This window comes from Xiphophorus couchianus, chromosome 3 (assembly GCF_001444195.1).
Source record: "Xiphophorus couchianus chromosome 3, X_couchianus-1.0, whole genome shotgun sequence".
Classification (NCBI taxonomy): domain Eukaryota; kingdom Metazoa; phylum Chordata; class Actinopteri; order Cyprinodontiformes; family Poeciliidae; genus Xiphophorus; species Xiphophorus couchianus.
In genome coordinates, this window is record NC_040230.1 from 15,953,577 (window position 1) to 15,973,035 (window position 19,459).

The 19,459-nt window shown below is 39.9% G+C and overlaps 1 protein-coding gene across 3 annotated transcripts in view; it reads left to right on the forward strand.

Moving 5' to 3' along the window:
• Positions 1 to 294: 294 nt before the first annotated feature.
• Positions 295 to 19,459, forward strand: part of epb41l4b (erythrocyte membrane protein band 4.1 like 4B) — a 30,353-nt gene continuing 11,188 nt past the window's right edge. For all 3 annotated transcript variants that reach the window (XM_028012604.1, XM_028012605.1, XM_028012606.1), the window contains exons 1-14: positions 295 to 1,275; positions 7,050 to 7,154; positions 7,234 to 7,276; positions 7,718 to 7,796; positions 7,989 to 8,033; positions 10,912 to 10,964; positions 11,537 to 11,657; positions 12,793 to 12,880; positions 13,881 to 13,969; positions 14,522 to 14,591; positions 14,674 to 14,843; positions 16,330 to 16,439; positions 18,537 to 18,570; positions 18,842 to 18,875. In XM_028012604.1, coding sequence (XP_027868405.1) covers positions 1,027 to 1,275; positions 7,050 to 7,154; positions 7,234 to 7,276; positions 7,718 to 7,796; positions 7,989 to 8,033; positions 10,912 to 10,964; positions 11,537 to 11,657; positions 12,793 to 12,880; positions 13,881 to 13,969; positions 14,522 to 14,591; positions 14,674 to 14,843; positions 16,330 to 16,439; positions 18,537 to 18,570; positions 18,842 to 18,875 — 1,290 coding nt within the window. In that variant the 5' untranslated portion in view covers positions 295 to 1,026. The remainder of the gene's footprint in view (positions 1,276 to 7,049; positions 7,155 to 7,233; positions 7,277 to 7,717; positions 7,797 to 7,988; positions 8,034 to 10,911; positions 10,965 to 11,536; positions 11,658 to 12,792; positions 12,881 to 13,880; positions 13,970 to 14,521; positions 14,592 to 14,673; positions 14,844 to 16,329; positions 16,440 to 18,536; positions 18,571 to 18,841; positions 18,876 to 19,459) is intronic.

Sequence of the window (19,459 nt, forward strand, 5' to 3'; positions counted from 1 at the left end):
CAATTAAAAACAGACAAATATTTTTTATTTATTTATTTATTTATTTTACAAATTGTGGCACTTTTGGACCTCCATACTTGAATATATTTATTCTTGCTCGTTTTATTTTCCCTTTTTATTTTCAAAGGTATGCAGATACAGATGCGAAAATACAATCTATCTATCTATCTATCTATCTATCTATCTATCTATCTATCTATCTATCTATCTATCTATCTATCTATCTATCTATCTATCTATCTATCTATCTATCTATCTATCTATCTATCTATCTATCTATCTATATAAATCCTCACATACGACCATAATGTTAGAAATGCTCCTTCCTGAGCTTGGGGGCCTCTCGGACGGGCCCCTGCGGTGCTCCAGGTGGGGTCCTTGGCAGACAGGTGGCGCTGGTTGTTTGGTTCTCTTGGCTCGGCCCGTCGGGAGGAAAAGAAGTTTGTTCTGCTCGGGGTTTTTACGCAGGCGCAGATCATGCTGTTTGTCCAGTTTCGCTGGTTGACTTTATACCTGTGAGGTAAACTGGTAGTTTCGGTTCAGCGGTGGGGAAAGGACGCTGCAGCCATCGGTTCCGTTCGGTCCAGAGGTGTGGAGGCTTCCCCGTCGTCCTCCTCCTCCTGTCTGCTCCGGTGTGTGACTCAAGGTCCCCGCTGCGGAGCCTCGGGCGGGATTTCTCCAGGATTTTAGAGTCGGTGCGCAACAGCGAGGAGGAGGCAGGTGGACGGACAGGACAGGACGGGGGGGAAGAGGAGGAGGAAGAGGAGGAGGAGGAAGAGGAGTCCAGCCGTTCACTCAGGACCCAGCGAGTGGAAATCAACTGGTTGGTTTAATCTGGTTCAATTTTATTAGTATGCGGCTGGAGTCCTCCTGCTGCTGATCGGCAGCCCTGAAGTCTCCTCCAAGCCTGCTAAGTGACTCCTCGCCCCGGGGAGGACGTGGGGAAGGAGGCGGACCGCAGCGGCCGCTGCGAGGGGCAGGTTTCACGGACACACCGCGGACCCGGTCGCCTTCTGGATCAGGAAGATGATGGGCTTTCTGCGCCGGACGTTCAGCCGCCGCTCCCGCTTCCAGACGCGAGAGACGGACGAGCGGGACGGAGGAGGGGTGACAGGGAACCCCCTGCTGCTGCCCCATCAGCAGCAGGTCGTCCACGCTCCTGCCGTGGTCAGCGGGGGAGCCACGGTCCACATCCCGGCGGGGGGAGCGGCGAGGAGCACCATCACCTGCCGCGTCCTGCTGCTGGACGGCACGGATGTCAGCGTGGATTTACCTGTGAGTGTTTACCGAGAGGCAAAGCTCGGTCAGTGTGTGTCAAGGTGGGGCTCGGGGACACTTTAGGGTCCTTTAAGGTCTTCTTGATGGTCTCCGTGATGGATTATTGGGTGGGTTTTTAATTACATGGAGAAAGTTAGGCTTAAAATAATTTTGATTAATTTATTAGACAGTAAGGAGAGATTCATGAACTTTGAGCGCAAGCTACCAATAAATATGGGTGCTTAAAGATGTGATGTTGTCCCTATCAGTAAGGGTGCCATTCCTAAACAAATCTTAAATATGACCCACTTTAATCGCCTGTCACTCATTCACAACTCTACAGCCTTAAATATAAAAACAACACAGGAAAGTTGTACTTTGTGTTGTCATTTTGTTGTTCACTCAGATTGAACACCAATCGCTGGCCCTCTCATTGACTTCCTTCTTCTTGAATTTTTATTGCGGTTAGCAAACAATTTAAGATGCATTACCACCACCTTTCCATTAAAATATGGACCGCATGTTATATTTTTCCCAAAATATATGTTTTTCTTAAGAAAGTAAATACTAGAGGTTGTTTGAAAGGAAACTAATATCAAGGCCATGTTCAGACATATACAGAGACGCCTGTGGTTAATTAAGGCTGCGACAGAGCAAGAGAGAGCAATTCTTCAGCAGGAAGTACGGAAGATAAAAATGTGAAGACAGATGTTCTAATTTTACCCGTTTAACTTTTCAACGCCCGTCTGTCATAAAATATGATGGATTGGAAAATGTTGGCAGCCTTTTTGTTCTTTCAAAATATACACAGTAACCGGTGTTTTTGTAATGCTAGCCACAATAAATGTGCTAATTGCTAACATGGGATGCTAAAAAAAAATCTATTTTTTATTTGAAAATATGAATAAGTTGCTTATTTGCAGCGACTGTCCTCGTGCATATGTCACCTCTACTTCTATGAATAATTAATGATTGCCTATGGCAGGAAGGCTAAAAAAATATTTAAGTGCTGTTTTCATATCTTCTTAAAGAGAAAATGGAATTGGCTAAAAATCTGAATAAATCTGTTTAAACTTGACAAAAATCAGAGATTGGACATTGGCCACTAAATTCTGATTGCTGGATTCATAGAGCAAACTTCCTGTTTGTAGCTTTTCCTATCATATTTGAACTGTGCAGCAAACAAATGAGTCAATTCAGACTCAACCTTTGGATGTTTTCCACTTAAATCTGTGCAATGTCGCTGAAGTTCCTAATGCTTACAGTACAGTTGGCTTCAGGCGGTGCTCTGATGAGACACTTTAGCGCTTCTCGTTCTGTCTGACTGCAGGGAAGTCTAACTAAGGCAGCTAGAAGTGTCTCCCCTGCTGTTTGCTCTTTTGCAGCCTCTCCTTCCACCTTTCTTTTCTTCCGCATCCTTACATCTGATCATCCTCAAGCAATCTCCGCTCTAGCTTCTCTCCTCTCATAATCTCCTTTTACACTCCCTCTGTGGCCCATCTCCCTTCGCTCATCATCGCTCTCCCCTTCCTGCCCCTCCCCACCCTGTTTCTTGTGCGTGTTCCCCCTCCCTCTCCTTCCCGTCTCCCTCCTCAGTCTGTCTGTATTCCCTGACTCCCTGATCTGATTTACCACAATTGGGGACTTTGTGCCACAAATACGAGCGCGTGTAGAGAGATGGTGGGTGGGTGGGATGATGAGCGAAGTGTGTGTGGGCATGTGTGCGTAAGTGACTCCTCATTAGATGTTTTTTTTTTTTTTTTGTATTATTATTTTAAAGGTTGAGCGTGTGTGTCACCGAAGCTGTTGCGTGCGTCACCTGTGAAAAACGCAGCCGGTACATTGAGGAGTTTTTTTATCCTGCTGTCCTGCTGCAGCGAGGTTATGGTAACAAGACAAAGTCACGACAGCTTCTCCGGAGCTATAGCCGCTCAAAGGGAAACATGGCTTGTTGAGGTGGAGGCTTAGTCACAGGTGTTTTGGAACAGGTTTGTTCATGTGCTCCTGTTCTCCCTCGGGGAACAGATACAGGTGCGCCGTTTTCAGCTGAAGCCTTTTAAAAGCTTAGCAGTGTGAAGGAAAACATTAAAAAGTATTCTTGCAGAAGCACCTACTGAAATCATTCATACCGCTTAAACTTTGTTGCAACCACAAATTTCATTATTATTTAGATTTTACATCAGCACAAAGTGGTGCATGCTTGTGAAGTGGAAGAAAAATGGCAAACGGACTGGATGATAAACTGACCCAGAAATGTCAAGGTGTTGACACCATTTCAACTGATATTATTATCATGGCATAATAATGCAAGGACATCCTATCACAAATCAATAAACTTTAATTTCCAATGAACATTTAACACTTTAAATATCCCAAATAAATAAATAAAATAACTGAAGCAATTAGTGAAATGGATTATGAAATCTCAATAAAACAAAATTGTCCTTCAAAACATATTAACTATTAGGCTCAGACTGGGGAAACAGGCAAAACTGCCACTTAGGACTTTTGTGAAATTAAAAAGTGCAAACTAGCATTTTTCAAAATGGCGGCTAACTACACAAACAAGCATACAAATGGAAATTATTGCCCTCTTCTTAATTTATCATGCAGTTAGTTGATTTATCGCTTTGATTAATGTCCATCTAAAGACTCTTCTTTGCCAAGCTCAGTCAGACTGGATGGTGAAAACCAAATATCACATCTTAATGAAGATTTTCTGTTGTATTTAGACGTGAACTTTGACTAGACCATTCTAACACCATATAGTCTAGTCTAAATCATTCCACTGTAACTCCAGATGTTGAGGATTGTGTTTTGCTGTTTCTAGCAGGTTTTGTTTTAGGATTATTTAGCTCCAACGATCAGCATTAAGCACCTTGCCTGTCCCTTTTAAGAAAAGCTGACCCCATATCATGATGCTACCACCTCCCTGTTTCAGCATGTGGATAGTGTATTAGGTTTTCTGCTATGCATAGCATGTTGCTTTTAGAGCACCTTCTTCAATATGCAGAAAACATTAACGGGGACTACTTATTGTCTTCTTCCAACTATGGTTTTCTCTTTGTCATTTTTCCCATTTGTGGATTTCATGACTAACAATTATGTCAACAGATTTTCCCACCTGAGTTGCGTCTCTTTTCAGCTCCTCCGGAGTCACCGCAGGCCTGTTGGCTGCTTCTCTGCTCAACACAAAACTTTTCACCTGATTTCTCAAGAGTACATTTTTATTCCAGAACCATAACAAATAGATAATTTTGAAAACCTTAGCTTGTTAAGTGTCGTACATTCAGTGTATATTTTATGATTTAGATGTTTGGATTTTACTACTAGGAAAACGATCAAACTTTTACAAAGAGAGGATGAAAACAGTTTATGGGTGGACGTTCCATATTTTGGAAAAAGAGCATATTGTTTATGGACTCATAACAAAGGAATAACTTGGATGATTCCTCATGGATGTTTATTTATTTTGCACAAAGACAATGTACAATAATTCATTAACCTTTTGAAAGGAGAGATTCATGGTGCCAAGTTACAGCAAAAAATGCTAATTTCCACCTGTATTCCCTTTAAAGGTTTATAATAATCAAATATGATTTAAGAGATTATGAAATGGTGAAAACCCAGTATGATAATTAATTACATTACATGTCCAATAATTCATTCTTCACATTTTACTGAAACCAAGCCAGCCAATCAAACTACGATCCTACAGAGAGTTCATAAAGCCACCGCTTTGCATTTATCAGTAATGAATGCAGATCTGAGTATATTATTAGTGATAAATTAATATGTGTTAGAAAACCTACTAAATTAACCTCAAGATTTAAAAGCACTATTTAGTTACATATCAGTTTTTATCAAAAGTTTTTAGGAGCAGCTTTTGAGATTGATGTTTATGTCTTGTTTTTTTTTTGGAGTTTTTGGAGTGGTTTCAGTCTCTTTCCATGTTCAATGCTCTGTCAGACGTTCAGTGCTTGAGTTATTGTTTTATCATCTAATGTTTATTTTTATTTATTGAGTTGTTTGTTTATTTCAAACAGGGTTTTAGAAACAAGAAAACAAGGAATCAGTAAGACAAGAAAAAACATCTGCGTATATAACCAAGAACAAAATAATTAGCTTATCGCTACTTTTCTGTTTGAAAAAGAGTTGGAAGAAATAAAGACTTCGCTCAATTAAACATCTCCCCAACTTTATCTCTAAACTGTCTGCTTTGTGTTGAGGCTTTAATACTGAAACCACATTACGTACAGAATGAGGCTGCAGTGGATTTTATTTGGGGTATTCACGTAAAGGGGGTTGATTTATGAAAGCCACAAGTTTTTGTTTGTAAAATAGTTTCTTTACGATTAAGGTACACACTACTCTTGGTGTATCAGATAAAAATAAAAATAAAACCCAGAGGTTTGTGGTTGTTATTGGACAAAATGTGGAAAAGGTCAAGGATTATGAATACTTCTGTAATACACGCTGCATGCTGCCTTCAGTATTTGCGTTATCTCACCCATTCATACACCTGCTGCTTGGAAGTTTGGACTCGTTATCAACACTGAAGGTACAAGGCTGTCATGTTTTTACACACCCTGGGAGTTTTATGTGGGCCAGTCTCAGGTCAGGCTTTAATGTGGGCCGATGAGGCTCATCTGCCTGTAAACTGCTCCCATAAAGTTCAGGAGGAATTGCAGCAGTTTGTGCTTCATCCGTGTCCTTGGCTGTGTTTTATGACAAAAGCTGCATGAATGCGGGCCTCTCCCTCCAGGGATTGCCCGTCCCATCAGAGCACACCCTCACATCAGCTTTCTCTCTCACGCCGACAAAAGGTGGATTCATAGGCAATTCCTGCTGTTACCAGCTGGATGTTTGCACTCGGTTTAATAAAAGACGGAGTTCATTCATCAGAGGAGATCGAGTCCACTGTGCAGAAGCTTTATTTCAATCCTAATGTCTTTGTACGCTGCCATAAAGAAACCAGCTGCGTTGTGTTGTTGATCCCTCTGGAGTTTCTTTTTCATCTATTTTCACATGAAAAGTCTGGATTTATGGGAGAAGCAATTTAAGAGAAAAATATTTCACATTTAATTTAGTGATCCTGTATCCATCTGTCTGTCCGTCCATCCATTATCTGTCCTGTCTCCATTTCTTCCTTGTTTCCTACCAGGCTATGTTTTTTTCAGGTTCCATATTTAAAGTCAAACCACAGTTTAAGCGTCTCTCATACATTCCTGGTAAACTTTTACATTTGTATCTGAAAACTGGGGCAAAATGGATCGAGAACTCTAACGTTTTGAGTCAATTTGAGTCATTTTACCGAGTCAGAATAAAATGTAATTTGATGTGAAAAAAAAAAACAGGAAACCTGAGAAATATTAGAAGAAACACAGCAAAGTCCTGACTTTAGATATGTATGATCCCTGTTGATCATCTACTGTGTGCCACGTTTTACCACCTGTGGGTAATAAAGTTAAACTCCTGCCTGTTAAACATTGTTAGCTTTGGTTATTTTTTAATAATTCACCTAAACATGAAGAAAATGCATTTCATTTTATCCAGATTGCTGGCAATAATGTCTCTTAGGATTCTTTGTGTGTAGGCACAAACACAGCAAGACATTCGCCTGATCTGGAAACGGTCAGGTACTGACCAGATACTGAGCAGAAAATGAGTTAAAGCCTAAAGAAAGATCAAAAAGCTGCACATCAGAATCTTTTTAAAGACAACACAAAGTCTGGCTCCTTCAAAGCAACCCTCAAAGACACTCATTTAGTTCCTTTATTCTTCTGCTGCAGAGCAAATCCAAAGGCCAGGACCTTTTTGATCAGATCATGTACCACATAGATCTGGTTGAGACGGATTATTTTGGACTGCAGTTCATGGACACAGATCAAGTTTCGGTGAGTAACGAGTTTCTCTCAATTAGTGTGGACCGCATGCTGATGTAACTCACTCTCACCTCATTTCTCTCCCCCCCAGCACTGGCTGGATATGTCCAAGTTTCTGAAGAAACAGATTCCCGGTAAGTTGTCAGTGGCTCTGTACGTCAATCTGGTTTGTGCAGGAAAATGTGCAGCGTGTTGAGTGGGGAGCAGGTGGAGCATTATCTAATGTTGACTCGCTGATTAGCGCATGCATTTGGAAGCCGTACATTGTTTGCTCTCCGGCTCCTAACAGGAGGGGGGGATAAATGGAGTGGAGGGTGGATCTGCATCCTGACACAATCTGATGGTTGTTAACATAAAAATGGAGGCAGGAATAAAAGTAAGGCTGCAGATAAAAGTGAGGGAATACAGAGATCTGGTCTTGGGACAGTGATGGATGGACTAGATGGGAAGACTTAAGAGGAAGGATAAGATTAAACGATGAGATAAAGTACAAGACGGTTTTGATTTGATTAATGTTGCTTGAATCACTGCTTCATCTGTCCCTGCCCTTTCCCGTCTCTCTTTATTTCTTCTAGAAGGGCCGCCTTACCGACTCTTCTTCAGAGTGAAATTTTACTCTTCAGAGCCAAATAACCTACGAGAGGAATTCACACGGTAAAAATTCACACGCGCTGACGGAGCTCTCCGGAGCCAGCCGTAAAGGTCCAAAGGGGATGTAGGGCTAATTAGTTTGCTGCTGTGGGCAGATACAAATCAGGGCCAAATGGACAGAGACTTGTTAAAGCAAATTATGTGTCAGAGTGGAGGAAAAAACCTTGATTGATTCATCTTCTTTTACACCAACAGGTATCTCTTTGTGCTGCAGCTTCGACAGGACATTTTGTCTGGCAAGTAAGTTTCTTTTTCCAACACAGAGAAGAAGAAAGCTCCACGGTGCACAGATGACATTATTTAAATCTGTAACCTTTGATTTTTAAAGCACCAACAACTAAAGTAAATCCTAATAAATCCTTGCATTGAGGTGAATATTACTGTCTGAAATACAGCAGCTGCAGCTGAATGTTTATATGCCATAAACACAATAGAAGCTCAGTAAATTAGAATATAAGGTAAAAATGAATTTATTTCAGTAATTCAAGCCAAAAAGTGAATCTCATATATAATATACATATATGTAGTTTTTATTACTGTTGTTTTTGATGATTACATCTAATAAAAACACAAATGTAGTTTCTCATTGCATACAACACATAAAAAGGGTTTTTGATACAGAAATGTTAAATTATTGCCGACACATTAATAGTGACGACTGCTGACTTTATGATTGTTCAGCAGTCAATCATTGACAAGGAGGGTAAGCCACAATGTGTCACTGCTAAAGAAGCTGACTGTTCACATCATGCTGCATGGGAGCATATCAATGGAAAGTTTAGTGGAAGGAAAAAGGGGCGAGAAGGTGCATAAGCCATAAGAATAACTGCAGCTTTGAGAGGATTTTGTGGTTTGTGGGAGATTCATTAGGAACACTGTGAAGTAGAATGAAAATTATATATATATATATATATATATATATATATACATATATATTTTTTTATCCTTATTGTGTGTACATTTGTATTCAGCACTTCTGAGTCAGTACTTTGTAGAACCACATTTCTGTTTCTAGCAGGTTTTCTGCCACTTTTGGCCTGTGTTTAGCTTGCATGTAGGTCAAAAAGTCAAATCTTGGTGCCATCTACCAGAAGACCTTGTTGGGGAGATTTTAATAACCTAATCCTGCTTTGAACTAATCCAGCTCTCTAATAATCTGTGTGAAGTGTTCGTTGGTCTTCATGATGAACTGAGGTCAGTGTGGATGACAACTGAGCCCACGTGTACAATATTATTTGGATACATAAATTACACACAGATGGACCTCATTCATTAATTGCGTAAATTCTAATGACAATTTATTTCATTGGAACATATTTTACGGGTATCAGAGTAGAGGGGTTGATGTGTTGGAATATGTATGCATGCCACACTTTTTTGATTTTTATTTTATAAGAAAAAACTTGAAACGTTTTCTCTTCACATTACAACTGTCCTTTGATACTTTGTGTTGGTGTGGCTCATAAAATTCAAACCACATCCACTGAAGTTTGAGTTGACGTTTGTAGCAAATCAAAATGTGAAAACCTTCAAGGGTTGTGATTACATCTAAAATGTACTATGTGCTATATTTTTGCATATTCTGGGATTTGCTACATTGTTTCTTAACTCGATAATTTGGTTAGCTAAGAATAAAGCCTGAAACAGCTGAAAGCCAACGTCCTTATAAGTCACTTTGAGCTACTTCCCTCCCCACTGCGGGGATGTCCCACCTCTAGCCCACAGGTCATCTCCACTACAGTTTTCTCAGTAGTGGTGGAGTCAGTACACCGACATCTGTTTCACACACACACACACACACACACACACACACACACACACACACACACACACACACACACACACACACACACACACACACACACACACAAGCCCGACCTGACTGTGCAAACACTCACTTCAGTGTGTCAGTGCTCCTATCTGGGCCACTCGTCCCCAGAGTCCAGCTCCATTATAAAAGCTCAAGATCAAGAACAGCAGAGGCTGCTTATTTTAGGAAAAGGGTTGCTCCTCTCCTCCTTGACACACTCACACTGTGTAGGGCATCCAGCCACTTTATGTCTCTCCAGCACATGACATCACTCCAGAGCAGTGCTGGTTCTTGCCTGAATGGCGTCCTGGGCAAACCCCTCGTTCTGGGCCCCCCTCACCCACCAATATGTACAGAAGAAATCCTCCCCACTGTTATTTTTTTCTTTGTTTTTATAAACAGATTAAAGGTTTCTCAAATATCATATCAACATCAATCCAGCTTTAAATGATGCACTGATTTATATAATGAGTATCTTAGTGATTACATAACGGATATGAATAAAACCCTATAAAGAGGACTCACGTAACATCTGTCAATATTATTTCTCTCCAGAGCCTGTAAACAAATGTACTACTTTGTGCTAAGTTTAATTGTCCACTAACCGTTCACTCCATGTTTGTTCCTATAGCCACATAACTATCTGCATAAAGTAGTATTAGTTTTCACGGATAGTACCAGAGCAAAGTCGCAGTACTGTTACCTTCCTGAGCAAGTTGCTCTGCTGAAGCAAAAACAAAAATACTTTACAGCGCCAGCTGGGAAATAGCATAGCTGCACAACATTCCTAAGACTGCTAATGCTAACGCTCCAATAGCTAACGATAGCTAACAGAGCCGACCCTGGTTTAAATGTGGAAGCACCTCAAGCGCATGTGTGAAGCTCAAGGTTCAAGGTCCAAATCTGGCCCACCATAACTTTTTGACACATAAATATAGCCTTTAAGAAAACAGTTTTGTGCCTACATATTATTTTATCATCCAACTCAAAGCAGTTTTTATCTGTGTTCTGCCAAATTACATTAATGTGAAAACAGTTAAATGTTGTTTAACCTATTTATTCATACTTTAGCAGTTTAATGGGTAGTTTTAATCATAAATGTTGGCACATTTATGATCTTGATGTGGCCTGAAATAAAAAGTGGTTTGACACCTCTGAGCTAAAGTCTTTCTCAGAATTTCCTCATTAGATATTTCCCCTGTGTATGCGACGTGACCCATTCTGCCACCCTGTGCAGTGAGCCGTATTGTCAATATCAGCAGGGGCTGTACATTTGTTTTAATTTGTGTATTTTTCCTTTAATTTCAGATTAAAATGTCCGTATGATGTGTCAGTGGAGCTGGCAGCATATTGTTTACAAAGTAAGTAAGGTTGTTCTAAATTTGCAAATTTAGCTCTTCATCCCAAATGTCCATTTCTAATATTTATTAAAGTCATTTCAACACCTCCTAAGTCACTCATTTAAGTTTATTTCACAGGGATTTTTTTTATTGTTGATTATATTGTAAAATCCTCTCCTGGGCATTCATGCTTGGAGTAATGTCTGCTGGAAAAAAGGCTCAATTTATGATTTTCAACTGCTTTCTTGCATTATTGATGTTGTCCCTCTGCAGATTTCCTCTAATCTTGTTTTACAAAGATTTCCTCAGATGCACCGACAAGGAGCATCAAGCGCGATAAATTCAGAGCAGCTTAGCCGTCTCAAAAAGTAATTATTTTGTTTACAAAGACAATCTAATTTACTGTTATGCAGCTTGCAGGAAGTTGCTGCAATGTAATTTTTGCAGAAGAATAAAAAATGGCGGAAGGTAGAAGAAAGGCAGCAGTTTTATTGCTCTTAACTCGTGTTCTTGTTTGTAAAAGATGAGCGATTTAACTTGAAATGATCAGATCTTTGGGAGATGCTTATGTTTTTTCGTTCATCCACTCACAGGTGAGCTGGGCGACTGCGACCCCTTGGAGCACTCCCCGGAGCTGGTGTCGGAGTTTCGTTTCACTCCCAAGCAAAGCGAGGCCATGGAGGCAGACATCTTCAGCAGTTGGCTGGATCTCAGGTGGGGATGAAGAAACAAAGCAGCTAAATTGTTTTCCCTTGTTCTAAAACGGGACCTTTGTACACTAATACATTAGCCTGGTAAAAACCTTGTCCTACACTTTGCTTTGTACAAAGATGTCAAGGCTCTTGGCTGTTGAGAAACCATTACTTCCTGGAGGCGTGGGCTCTGTTGAAGTTTACAATTTAACCCAATCGCTAACGTTTGTTCGTGGTGTATGTAATGCTGCAATTCAATGCTAAGAAGCTTCCCGGAAGTTGCCTGTGCTGTAAACAACTTTCCTGCACTGCGAGGAGAAAAGAGACGACCCAAACGAGGCATCTGTTAATGTGAATTTAATATTTGGAAACGTTGACAACACTGAATGGTTTGGTTCACTTCCTCCACTGCTTTTGCTAAAACTACCGGCAAACAGCAATTCTAAAACAGCTCTGAAAATTGATGTCATCGTTTACGACTTCTTCTGTTCGCTGATTGGCCTGGTCAAAAATCTACTGGAGATAATCCGAGTGAAAGGGAAAAAGTCCAGACTGCTGTAAATTAGATTTTTTTTTTTGAGCGGAGTTGCACAGGAAGGCAGTGGCCTGGCTAACTGGTCGCCAAGACCTTGTGCTGTGTCAAAGCAGCTTACTGGAGGGCGTCCAGCCACCGGCAACTTGACCCAGGCTTGCTTCTCTCCTGTGAGGTTCTAACAAGCAGAGCAGAATCTGGAGCAGAAAAGGAAGTTGTTCTGCTGCCACCTGTCAACACAGGCTTTTTTTTATTTTTTATTATTATTTTCACATCCGAAGGTTTCCAATTTCACCATCCCTCTTTGCTTGCTCCCTCTGCTTCGGCCTCTCTATCACTGGTCTGTGTAAAGGATTATGGGATTAATCTCTGAAGGGTCTTGATTGATTCTACGGAGTGTTTAACCCAGCTCTGCTCCGATTGCTCCCCTTTCAGATTAGATTGCATATATATGCTGTGGCTCACAGGGTCAACCTAGCCACAAACGAGGGGCAGGCTATGCTTAGAGTGAGATCAAAACGGATAGTTACAGACTGCGCACCTGATACATTTCTTTTGGAGAGCGCATTGGGACTGTGACTGTATTATTTTTACTGTGAAAACTAATCTTGTGTTTTTCCTTCAGGGGACAGAGCCCGTCTCAAGCAGAGATTTCTTTTCTCAACAAATGCAAGTGGCTGGAACTTTATGGCGTAGATATGCACTTTGTCAAGGTGTGTGAGTTTAATTCACCTCCACAGGTACAGCTCCAGTCAGAAGTTTACATACACTCATCATGCAGCTGTTTTTTTTCTCCCTAGTGTTGTATGATGCAACAAAATATCGAAATTTATGTTAAAAACAAGAATTTTTGGCCTGGTCACAGTTTTTTTATTATTATTATTGTGTAATTCAAACAAGACCAAAAATACACTCAAAGCTTCAAATATATGGATACACTAATATTAATAACATCAGCAGGCTTCTGGTTTATACTGCAAAAACAAAATATATTACCAAGAATTTTTGGTCTATTGTGAAAATATTTTATTACACTTGAAATGAGACAAAGCTAACTCATAATTAAGTTTTTGACAAGATATAAAAGTTTATTTCAAGTAAATATTTCCTTAATATTGACAAAAAATACTTTTTCCATTGGCAGATTTTTCCACTATAACATGAGAAAAATGTCTTGTAATAAGTTAAATAATCTGCCAATGGAACCAGTACTTTTTCATCAATATTAAGGAATTATTGACTTAAAACCAGCTCCTATACGTTGCTGAAAAGTTACTTGTAACTTTCAAGTGTACTAAGATATTTTCTCTAGAATCTAGAAAGAAATTGAAAGATAAGGTTTTGTGTTTTTGCAGTGTAGGTCTTGCTGCATATTTGACTCTCTTGGTAGAAAGTAAAAAAGTTTAATTAAATTAGTTGGATTCCTGGAAAATACACTGCTTTTAAGCACTGTCAACCCACTTCCCATTTTCAAAAGTTAAAACTTTTGGAAGACATTTCCATTAGCTTAATGTCAACGGGAAGTTGTGCATCAAGTTTTTGTTTTTATAAAATGTTGTCTTACTACATCCACATACGTGCATGGATCAGATTAATCATAAACGTCTCAAAAATAATAAATATAATTGAATGTAAACTTCTGACTGGAACCAAATTATTTCCTTCATGTCATTGTGGAGATAAGAAACTAAATGTTCAGTTTTTTTTCTTCAGGGCAGAGATGGAGGAGAATATGCACTAGGCCTCACCCCGACTGGCATCTTAGTTTTTGAAGGCTCCAACAAAATTGGGCTTTTCTTTTGGTAAGCACACAAACAACTTTTTATGGTTCAAATAACAATAATAAGGCATTATGTACACTACCCACGGCAGCAAACACTTTTTAAACAAAGTTTACAGCTGTAGTGAAGCAATCAGGCTTCATCACATTATTCATACTAAATCTGTTTCACTACACCGACTAGTTTCGTAAACTAGAGCTGAAACAATGCGGAGATAAAGTTACTTAAAGAAAAATGATCTATTTTTGTGGTCAGTTGTGTAATTTATGTAAAGACAGAAGCATTAATTTGTCTGATTTCTTCTGGTTGTCATCGAAATAAATTTCCTTCCCATGGAAATAAAGTCAAACTTTACTTTAAGTTTGATAACTAAATCCACAAATACAGGAGAAAGACTTTTGACTTGACTTTCGGTGATTGTCAGTGAAAGCAAATAAGCATTAAAATTTGGGTCTTAATATAATTGATTATTAGTGTTTGTGAGTTGAACTGTCTAGTAGTAATTGATAATGAATTACATAATATAAGTGGATTTAAACGAGTGTTCACTTTTGCTTTTATTTGCACACATAGGCCCAAAATCACCAGGCTGGATTTCAAAAAGAGTCGCCTGACGTTGATGGTGGTGGAAGACGATGATCAGGTTGGTCTCCTTTAATATTCCTAAAACAAACCAGCTGTTGGCTCAAAATAAAAAGAAGACTAATGTAACCTTTTCCCTGAAGGGTCGCGAGCAGGAGCACACCTTCATGTTCCAGCTGGCCAGCGCCAAGACCTGCAAACAGCTGTGGAAGTGTGCAGTGGAGAGCCATGCCTTCTTCCGCCTGCGCCAGCCGACCGCCGGCAAGGCGAGCCGCAGCGACTTCACGCGGCTCGGCTCCCGCTTCAGATTCAGGTAGAGCACAGATTCGCTCCTGGCGGTTCCCCCTCGGCGGAGCCGCCCTGCGGCCGGACGACACGCTCAGGCCCGCCGGGGCTGTTGTGGTCAACACTTGCTGCCGGCATATGGGGGAAATTACGTGTCACATTAAACAGATCCTTTGTATCTATGGTTACCAAGTAGCTATGGTTACGTGCACCTGTTCCTATGGCGACTGAGACGTTCCCCTTGAATTGTTTGTTTTCTTGTGATTATTACCAGACATATTCTCACACTTGAAGGGCACTTCCTGTCATTTGTTGGAGCGGGCAGATCAAAGCGCCGTGATAGCGCTCTGTTGTGGCTTGTGCACAAACACTAATGTTGCAGATGGTGGAAGTGCAAACAAGCACTTGAATACTGCTCTACAAGAGCTAATGTAATAGGCACACCTGGGTCACCTTCTGACTCTTTTGTATCCTCCTAAACTGATCTAAGAGGAAATAAATTCCTCTTCTACTTTGTTTTTTCTCTTTCACACAGCAGCTATGTTTGCCTTGCTTTGACTTGAGCCATCTTTAATTCACAAAGCCAAAGAAATGCTCATATTTATTCAGGCACACGGGATAATCATTTTACCAATGGTTACCTACATTTGTATTATATAAAAATAGCATTATTGGCCAAGATTATGTGCACAAATGAGGAATGTGACTTGAGGTTTTAAGCACTCGCAGCATGGATACATAAGTTAAAATATTTAATGATAAAGAAACAGTTTGTACATGTATTTGCAGACATGGCTCAGTTGAGAGTAAACTAACACCCAGTAGCATTTAGCTGGACAGAGGTGCTAATGCTAACATGTACATAAACAAGACCAATAATTACAGATTCTGCTGTGGTAATTTTGTTTATGTCCCCTGTAACATGGCTTCAGGGAATAGCATTGTGTTAGCATCTTCATTTATAAAGAAACGTGCTGATTTTTGCTGCTGATTTTGTTTAACCATTGGTAATATTAGCACAAAGCTCTCTGTAGCTAACTACAGCTAACTACTAAACAGACTGTACAATATTTGTCTGCTTAAAAGGTGCCGCATTGTAGAAAAGAAATAATCAGCATATAAGAAGACCCACAACCTTTAAAACAATTGCAAAGTGGTGTTTTAAAATGCGTATTTTGCTAACTTCGTGTAGTATTTAGCTTGGCTGTAATGCTAGCTTTCACAGTAAATGGGAAGCGAAATTCAGTTTTAGACTTGTTTTTGTTTCTATTCTCTTTTGTAACAGAGCTGCAGTGATGACTGTTTCTGTGGGCATCCGCTCTTATAAAACATGTAGCTTTACCCATCAGCCTCCACTAAGGATATCTGGAGTCTGCACAGTTCCCATGCTAATGCTTTTAGGATCCTGTTGCTGAACTCCAGTCAGATCTTTTAAAGTACTTCCACAGAAATCAGTAACACAGATTGGTAATTACCATTTTCATCTACTAAACTCGTCTTTGTGCTTGTCTCAGTGGAAAGACGGAGTATCAGGCAACTCATGGAGGCAGACTGAGGAGAGCCAGCACGTTTGAAAGGAGGCCGAGCAAACGCTACCCCTCCCGCACACAGTCGCTGGGCAAAGGTGAGCCTTATCAGCACATAGGAAACATGGATGACTAACCGCACCTGTTTTGTCCTCTGCGCCCTCATGCTTTATCAAAAAGGTCACACGCCGTTTTGCCTAAATGGCTGAAATCTGCAGCATTGAGAGCCCTGAAAGAAAGGAAAAAAAGCTCCAGCCTGGGAGGCAGCAGGGTCTCTTCAAGGCTTTCTCTTTAAGAATGACTAATATTATGTTTTGCTATGACAGGTTCAGCAGATTTAAGTACAGCGCCAGTCTGTTTTACATAAAGTGCTGCAAAATTCAAGGCTATAGGTTATTATCGTCTTTCTTCTCTGTGCTCTTAAAGCCCGCATAATTCCCACCTTCTGTGAGCTACGGTGGCCTAACGAGCCTAAAATATATGCTCACCTTATATGCTGGTGAGCTCATTCATAACTACGTATAGTACAGACCAAAAGTTTGGACACACCTTTCTAATTCAATGGGTTTTCTTTATTTTCATGACTATTTATAAGGCAAGAAATCCCACTTATTAACCTAACAGGGCAGGTTGACCTATGAAGTGAAAACCATTTCAGGTGACGACCTCTTGAAGCTCATCAAGAAAATGCAGAGTGTGTGCAAAGCAGTAATCACAGCAAAAGGTTGCTACTTTGAAGAAACTAGAATATAAGGGGTATTTTCAGTTGTTTTACACTTTTTTGTTTAGTGCATATTTCCACATGTGTTATTCATAGTTTTGATGCCTTCAGTGTGAATCTACAATGTCAATAGTCATGAAAATAAAGGAAACTCATTGAATTAAAAGGTGTGTCCAAACCTTTGGTCTGTACTGTATATCAGCATCCAAACATCTGGAAGATTTAGATTTACTAATCATAACGGTTGTCATACAACCACAGACTTCTGTACATTTTATTAAAGGGGACTTATTATGCAAAATTCACGTTTTGCATGTTTTTGTACTTCCATTTGGGTTTTAACTGTTTCTGAAAACAGCCCAAGCACATAAAAAAAAACACCTAGACGTTTTTTGACAATAAGTTAAAGTGTTTTGGTGTCTGGAAAATGAGCCGTTTCAAAAAACCTCCTGAACTTTGAGTCACAATCAATGGCCACTGACTGTGCCGTTACCTAGTAACCCCAGCCTGTCACCTAGCAACTTGGAGTTCCAATGGGAACTCCTGCATGTTGGATCAGCTGGTTTTACCACTGTATTAGCTGTACAATGGCTGCTGGAAAAAAACAGCAAGTGTCTTGTTACCATTCTTAAACAACTTTCTGCATTCCTGTTGGTTGGTTTCAAAGATGTACGGTTGTATAATTGTGAATATGTTTGTGGCCATTTTCACGTGAACGTGTAAATGTTTAGTTGGGGGGCGTGGCCAGCTGTAGCTTATTTGGATTTAAAGTGACAAGAGGCCCTAAAACAGGTTGACCTGAAGAAGGTCAAAAGAGGCAGAACTGACCAGACGAAAATCTCATTAACTAAGAATGATTTTGTGCAAAAAATATAATTAACATGTTTTTTATAGCCAATAAACCAATCCTAACATGTTCAAGGAAGTATAATAAGTCACCTTTATGACTGCATCTAAGAGACCAACAAAGAGTAGTGAACCACTGTCAGCTGGGGGACAAATGCATTGTTTTGAGAGAAAAAATCTGAAAAGTGTGGTGTGCACTTGGTTTCCCTAGTATCAGAGTAGAGAGAGTATTTAAACAGTAAACAAAGCTGTTCAATATGTCATCGGAAAATGAAAAGAAGGCCATGGTAGCTCTGGAGGAGCTGCAGAGATCTGTCAACGTAGCAACTTTGACTCATACATTCCACAAATCTGGCATTTCTGTTGGAGAGAAAGCCACTTCTGAAAGAAAGTAACATTTAAAGTAACAACCCATGTTGGGGACATAGAAAGTGAGAAAAATGAAACTTTTTGGCCTACATACCTGGCAGAAAATCAACACTGCATCATCATCCTGAACACCTGTGACTGATCAGACTAAAGAGGCTGAACTGACTCAAAAACAAGAACATGGAGATAAAGACTAAATAACAAACCTTAATTTCTGCTTTTTCCTTAATATGTCTCACTGTTATATATTTTTTTTCAGTTGCTATTTCCCCTGCAAAGCCTCTACATATCAGGTAAAACTCTCTGAAAAGCACACATATGCAGTGCACAAATCACATCACTGCCTTATCAGTCACTCTTGACCTTAACCCACATAAATGCCTTAACAAAAGCACCAAAGATTAGCCATCTGTGTAAAAGAATCAAAGATGTGGAGGCATTTGCTCCCATTTTTTATCACTGGTTTTGTTCTCCATCCCAAACATTGAAATTGTGTTTTTGGTTCACTGTAAATGTATTATTTAGTTCCATCTGCTTCCACTGATTGTTGACATTCTTTTCCAGCTCGCATGCCAGCCCCAATCCCAGTCCACATGCGGTGAGTGACTGTAGATAACACTCATTAGCTGTGTTTCCATTACAAATGTCCACAAATATTCGTTTGTCTTCTGATTTATCTTCTGCCAAAACACAATCTCGCAATTGCTGTGTTTGCATTAAATAAGAAAATTAACCCTTTCATGCTTAAGTTTTAAATCTCCACATGGATATTTTTGCTTATTTTAATTGTACGCAGTTCTTTAAATGTCCTGTGATTAAATATACAGTATTTGCCCATTTATCCATAACAACTGGAACTTTCAATATCTAGCAAGTTATTTTTCGCAATTTACCGTCCATTAAAAGAGCGCTCCTCAGATTAATTTTACTTCCTGCCACGGCGGAGGTGAAATTACCGTAATAACCCGATATTTGGATATTGGCGCAACGTCTCTCCTTTCAGAAACCGTTTAATTTTTTCAGATAGCGCAAAGTGTGGTGGAATTACGGTACTGCAAATTTAGCTGGATCGTCGCCGTTCCGTTTTGTCTGGAAGGGTTAAAATGAAACCACATATGAATAACCTTGTTCACAATAAATCATTAAAAAACATGTTAGTGGAATGAGATGTATTTCTAATAT